General features: G+C 42.0%; 1 protein-coding gene across 1 annotated transcript; it reads left to right on the top strand.

The window, feature by feature from the left end:
- The first annotated feature begins 2,054 nt into the window (after positions 1-2,054).
- LOC120055563 (frizzled-8-like) lies at positions 2,055-4,622 on the top strand. The gene has a single exon (XM_039003437.1). It carries the CDS (start codon positions 2,353-2,355, stop codon positions 4,105-4,107), a length of 1,755 nt encoding a protein of 584 aa, XP_038859365.1. The 5' UTR covers positions 2,055-2,352; the 3' UTR covers positions 4,108-4,622.
- Positions 4,623-6,593: the final 1,971 nt, after the last annotated feature.

Below are 6,593 nucleotides of genomic sequence, written 5' to 3'. Positions count from 1 at the left end.
CAGATTGGTGAAGTGCTGTAGAGACTGTTGTCCTTCTGGCAGGTTCTCCCATCTCAGCCAAGGAACTCTGTAGTTCTGTCAGAGTGGTCATTGGGTTCTTGGTCTCCTGCCTGATCAAGGTCAAGGTCCTTCTTGCCCGGTTGCTCAGTTTGGTCGAATAGCCAGCTCTAGACAGAGTCTGGGTAGTTCCATATTTTTTAAATTTCCCAATGATGGAGACCACTGTGCTTTTGGAAACTTTCATCACTCTAGAAATTGTTTTATACCCTTCCCTCGATATATGGCTTATCGCAATTTAATCTCAGAGATCTATGGACAGTTCCTTGGACTTCATGGTATAGTTTCTGCTCTGACATGCACTGTCAACTGTTATATAAACAGGTGTGTTTCTTTCTAAATCATTTCCAAACAATTGAATTGGCCACAGGTGGACTCCAATCAAGTTGTAGTGAAATCTCAAGGATGTTCAAAGGAAACTCAGAGCACCTGAACTCGATTTGGAGTGTCATAGCAAAGGGGTGTGAATACTTATGTAAATGAGATATTTCTGCATTTTATTTTCAATAAATGTGCAAAAATGTCTAAAAACATGTTTTCACTTTGTCATTATGGGATATTGTGTGTAGATGGGTGAGAAAATATATTTAATCTGTTTTGAATTCAGGCTATAACACAAGAAAATGTGGAATAAGTCAAAGGTTATGAATGCTTTCTGAAGGCACTGTAAAACTGCACTTATTGGTGAATTCCCTTATACCCACGTTTTCAGTCACAATTTGCTTTTACCACATGTAATGATTTGCATGATATTGATCAAAATTAAGCCTGGTTTGTTGTAATGTAATTTAGGCCTACTGTATTTTGTATTCTATTCTATGAGAGGGTTAATCATTCATTACCTGATGATGTCATGCTGCTATAGCAACTCTGTGCTTTAGTCTTGAAGCTAAAATGTAATGAGTGTAGCCTACAGATGAGAAAATAAACCCTTTAATTGTCTGCACATACTGTACATGCTTGTGAATTGTTGTATTATTCAAGAGTGTTATTTGGTTTGGTTGCATTATTCAATAGTGTAATAATGTTTTAGAAGAAAAGTTTGTCATTGTTGAATAGTTTGTGCTTACTGGCTCCTGGCTACTGTGATATTTACGGTCAATTGGGCTGCGGACCAAGAATGTCGCGTTGCCAACCTCAACGAAAGGTAAGGCAAGGATGTAGTGTGAATTGAAAAGTAGAATTCTCTTTTGCCACCCCACTCAGCAGAATCTCCTTCATATCTCGTAGTGGGAATAGGGCCTTAGACTATTGACACACATCCTCAGCATGTTTGTTAGCCATTGGCAGACATTTCACTCATCACCTCCACAGCATGGGGCTTATACAAGCACTAAATGAAACAATGGCACCTCAATTAAGACAAACACCTTTTTCTTTAGTTTAGGACAACCCCCTGTGGTTTCCTAACTATCTCACATTAACCCCCAGGGTCTCAACCCTGCCCTAAAGTTTGAATATTTATCTTGGGTCTATGCCTACTACAGTGTTAAAGGTTTACAATGAATGTGTTCCTTTAAATCACAGATAAACCTTCCAATCACAGATAAACCGGTCTTTCTCAAATAATTGTATCCATGATTGACTGAAATGTAAATATCATGTTGAATGTGAAAATGCATACACTGTAGTCTAATAAGGCCTGTCGTTACCCAAGGAGTGCAATGCAACGAATCAAATGGCAACAATGTTCTCGGAAGCGTATGCTAGTTAATTTACTCAATAAACTCCTCCCCCTCATTTAATAACTCGTTATGCATCGCTTTGTACGGGGTAGGAAGAATAAACAAAGACCAAGCAATTAAAAATATTCTATAGAGGGGAAAATGTAAACAAACACTTTTGAAAAACACTTGATTGACTTTCCTAGTTCCCCGCCCCTGTCGCTCTGTGATTAGACGCTCCGATAGGGGGAGTGACTTCGCTGCGCCTCCCTCCAGATATATTCCATTAAATGCATTCGCCAACAACTGTTAACATGCAGAGCGAGCGAAATAACGGTGGTGCCAAATGGAGATATCGGTGCGTAAATTATATTCTGTCAGTCAACAGTCCACAGCAGACGGAGAAGAGTGGTAGTTTTTTACAAAATAACGTAAACATAGAATAAGCGGTGTGATGTGTGGATTCCCTAACATTTTTACCAGCCAGAAGACACCCGACGGCTTGCTTATCCCCCAAAACACCGTCAGCGCCAAGGATGAGTTTACCCGCATCTCTGGAATAATCGGACTCTACAGCCTACTTGCAAGCGCAAGTTCGCTGGCACTTTGAAGCAGACGAATTCAACAGTGAATGAGGATGGAGTGCCAGTTGCTGGGGTGGTGCATGCTTTTTGCACTCGTTCTACACAGGTCGAGCTGCGCCGCGGCGAAGGAGCTACAATGCCAGGAGATATCCGTGCCTCTATGCAAAGGAATTGGCTACAACTACACCTACATGCCCAACCAGTTCAATCACGACACACAGGACGAGGCAGGGCTGGAGGTGCACCAGTTTTGGCCCCTGGTGGAAATCAAGTGTTCTCCGGACCTGAAGTTCTTTCTCTGTAGCATGTACACTCCTATTTGCCTGGAGGACTACAAGAAGCCCCTGCCGCCGTGTCGGAGTGTCTGCGAGAGAGCCAAGGCAGGCTGCGCGCCTTTGATGAGGCAGTACGGGTTCCCGTGGCCAGACAGAATGAGATGCGATGTTTTACCAGTGCAGGGTAACCAAGATACATTGTGTATGGACTATAACAGAAGCGAGACAACGACTGTTTCTCCAGTTGTTGCAAAGCCCACAAACCGCCCCGTTAAACCAATAAACCCACGAAAGAAGAATGGACACGGGCGTTCGAATGTTCCTAGTAAACACAAACCTCCGAGTTCTCCCTGCGAACCCCGGTGTCACTGCCGCGCGCCCATGGTTCAAGTCAACAGTGACAGTCATCCTCTATATAACAGAGTTAAAACGGGACAGACTCTGAACTGTGCCATGCCCTGCCACAATCCTTACTTCTCCCAAGACGAAAGGACATTTACTGCATTCTGGATAGGACTATGGTCCGTGTTATGTTTTATCTCCACTTTTGCAACAGTGGCAACTTTTTTAATCGACATGGAGCGGTTCAAATATCCGGAGCGACCCATTATTTTCCTCTCTGCTTGTTACATGTTTGTCTCCGTCGGCTACATTGTCAGACTAATTGCTGGACATGAACAAGTGGCTTGTAACATGGAGCATGATACCGAACACATCCACTACGAGACCACCGGCCCTGCGCTTTGTACCATTGTATTTCTACTCATCTACTTCTTCGGCATGGCAAGTTCTATTTGGTGGGTTATTCTGTCCCTTACTTGGTTTCTGGCTGCGGGGATGAAGTGGGGGAATGAGGCCATAGCCAGTTACTCACAGTATTTTCATTTAGCTGCCTGGCTGATACCCAGCATGAAATCAATAGCTGTGTTAGCGTTGAGTTCAGTGGACGGGGACCCTGTGGCTGGAATATGCTACGTTGGTAATCAGAACTTGGATAACCTCCGGGGCTTTGTTTTGGCGCCGTTGGTTATCTATCTGTTCATTGGGACTATGTTTCTCCTGGCTGGGTTTGTGTCACTGTTCCGGATCCGGAGTGTTATAAAGCAAGGAGGGACGAAAACAGACAAGTTGGAGAGACTGATGATCAGGATAGGTATTTTTACAGTGCTTTACACTGTCCCAGCCACGATTATAGTAGCCTGTTACTTCTATGAGCAGCACAACAGACAGACTTGGGAAATAACCAATAACTGTTCCTGCTTGTCGGAGCATGAAATGCAAAAGCCAGACTACGCTGTGTTCATGCTCAAATATTTCATGTGCCTTTTGGTTGGCATCACGTCCGGCGCGTGGGTCTGGTCGGGGAAAACTCTAGAATCCTGGAGGAAATTTTGCACCCGCTGCTGTTGGGCCAGCAAGACCACGAGCGGGTCAATGTACAGTGACGTTAGCACGGGACTGACGTGGAGGTCTGGCACTGCGAGCTCTGCCTCTTGTCCCAAACAGATGCCATTGTCTCGGGTTTGAAAAGGAAGAATGGACATCTAATTATGTTGGGATTGTCCATCAGCGTGTTCAAATGAACACATTAACGAGCACCTAATGATTTCTCTTCTTACTCAATGAGACCCGCAGCCAGTTTAGAACCATATAATGAGATGTGATTCTATGCTTACTGTTGAGGACCAGTTCAATGACATACACAATACAGTGAGATTTTTTCGATAGGCGGAAATTCAAGGTTATATCTACTGTTCTATTCCTTATTACAAATAACCATATTGTCTTAAACACACCATTTATTAATTCGAAAGAATGACTTGGCTTTGTCTCATTTTAACCTATAAAATTAGCTTAGCAAAGATGGTTTGAAGTATGCTGTCTCATACGGGTTTTGTTGGTGCTTAATGTATTTATATAATTATTCATGTTAAAACATTGTACATTTGTATATAAAATGTAGGCCTATACGAGATTGTAAATGTGTATAATTAACTTTGATAGAAGATCTTTATTTTGAGAATAAAATAATTTGTATAAAATTCTAACCTGTGCGTCTTGGTAGTCATTCTGTGCCAAAGCTGTAGGCTACATTTAGCAAATTTACTTTTAGCTTTTGTTGTCTTCCTGCCATGAGAATAGATTTTTGGATAAGTTAGAAAGCCTATTCATAAATTGTCAAACAGTTATAATTCATAGAAACGTATGCCTACTTGTGTATGGATATTGGGTTCCTTTTGGGTAGCATTGGTGAAAACAGTACACTTTTACGTATTGTAGATGCGACCACGGGAAGGATTCGGAATAACATTGAAATGGCAATGAAAGCCTTACAGGTGGTCTGTTTGAGTAATCCTCTCTCGAGGGAACCCCTCTGTGCGACAATTATGTTACAAGCCTTGCGTCTTCTGCCCCCAATTAATACTGACGACCCAGTGAAACGTCAAATACTGCCTAGGCCTCGCTTGAATAAAGTGTAGGCAGGCCATCAGACTCTGCATGGACGTGGCACTGACCTCATATGAATATGAAATGATAAAGATTCTACTACTATTCTTATTGAAGTTTGTGTGGGGCAGAGTTCAGGATACCCACTGGTGTGCATAATTGGTTGGGTGCCCCATCTTACTGTCAAGATGCCCTAGGCCTGATAATTAAGATGTCAGACAGTGAGGGAGTGGGACAGTAGAACTGGTTCCCAAAGGGCAACCTATTCTCTATAGTGCACTACTTTTGACCAGAGCCATATGTGTCCTGGTCAAAGTAGTGCACTATATGGGGAATAGGGTGCCATTTGGGACGCATTAACAAACAAGATAGGCCCACTAGACCGACCCTCTGCCTTCCCCGTTAGAAGGTAATTACGTCCCAGTGTGTGGTCGGTTTACTCTGAAAGCGCTTAAACAGCTTGCTTATCTTCTTAACAAGCATAGAGACACTGTTGCATGTGAAAACTGCAAATAGGACCCCAGCTTGTGGCGAAAACACTCATTTTTAGAGCGAGACCTTGGTGTAAAGAATCTCAAGCCTTAAAAAATGAAGCCCGTGTTAACTTTTACGCAGAGGGGCATGTTTGTGTTGATCCAATATCCATATATATAATAATACAAAATAAAAATATATTTGCAAATACATAGAACTGTTTTTGTTAATTTGGACATTCAGGAGATGTAGTGTTCATCACAAATAATTGACTTATCTATTTTTAAAAACTGTCCACCCAAACATGGATTTTACAGCATGATGTTATTGGGACCCAGTGGTCATGTCTCTCATTCTACTTGATAAACTGCATCCTGACTTAAGTTAAAGTTGTATCTGCAACTTCATTAAGCCAAGGCAGCTTCATGGGAGCAGGAGCAACGCTTCAGGTAGGCTACTGCAGCTCAATAACATCATACCGCCACCTTGTGGAAAAATTATTTAAATAAAATTGTTTTTGTCTCATGCGCCAAATACAACAGGTGTAGTATGCTTACTTACAACCCCTAACCAACAATGTAGGTCAGAAAATAGAGTTATGAAAATATTTACAAAATAAACTAAAGTAAAAAATTTAATAAAAAGTAACACAATAAAATAACTATAACGAGGGGGGTACCGGTACTGAGTCAATGTGCGGGGGTACAGGTTAGTCGAGGTCATTTGTATATGTAGGTAGGGGTAAAATGACTATGCGGGGGTCAATGTAAATAGTCCGGGTAGCTATTTGATTAATTGTTCAGCAGTCTTATGGCTTGGGGGTAAAAGCTGTTAAGGAGCCTTTTGGACCTAAAATTGGCTCTCCGGTCCCGCTTGCGGTGTGGTAGCAGAGAGAACAGTCAATGACTTGGGTGACTGGAGTCTTTGAAAAGATTTAGGCCCTTCCTGTGCTACAAGCTTTTTGGGGGACCTTCCTCTGTGTTACAAGCTTTCAACAAGCCTGTAATGAGCACTCAATAAATGTAAAAGTTAATAAATAACACATTTTTTCCCAATGCCAATTATAAGTAATTGATATTCCAATAAAATGT

This window comes from Salvelinus namaycush, chromosome 11 (assembly GCF_016432855.1).
Source record: "Salvelinus namaycush isolate Seneca chromosome 11, SaNama_1.0, whole genome shotgun sequence".
Classification (NCBI taxonomy): domain Eukaryota; kingdom Metazoa; phylum Chordata; class Actinopteri; order Salmoniformes; family Salmonidae; genus Salvelinus; species Salvelinus namaycush.
Note: the sequence above shows the minus strand (reverse complement) of the source record. Positions and strands in the feature narration are given on the sequence as shown.

Bases quoted from the DNA above. Each gene is read 5' to 3' on its own strand.
- LOC120055563 (XM_039003437.1), top strand. From the start codon at position 2,353: ATGAGGATGGAGTGCCAGTTGCTGGGGTGGTGCATGCTTTTTGCACTC.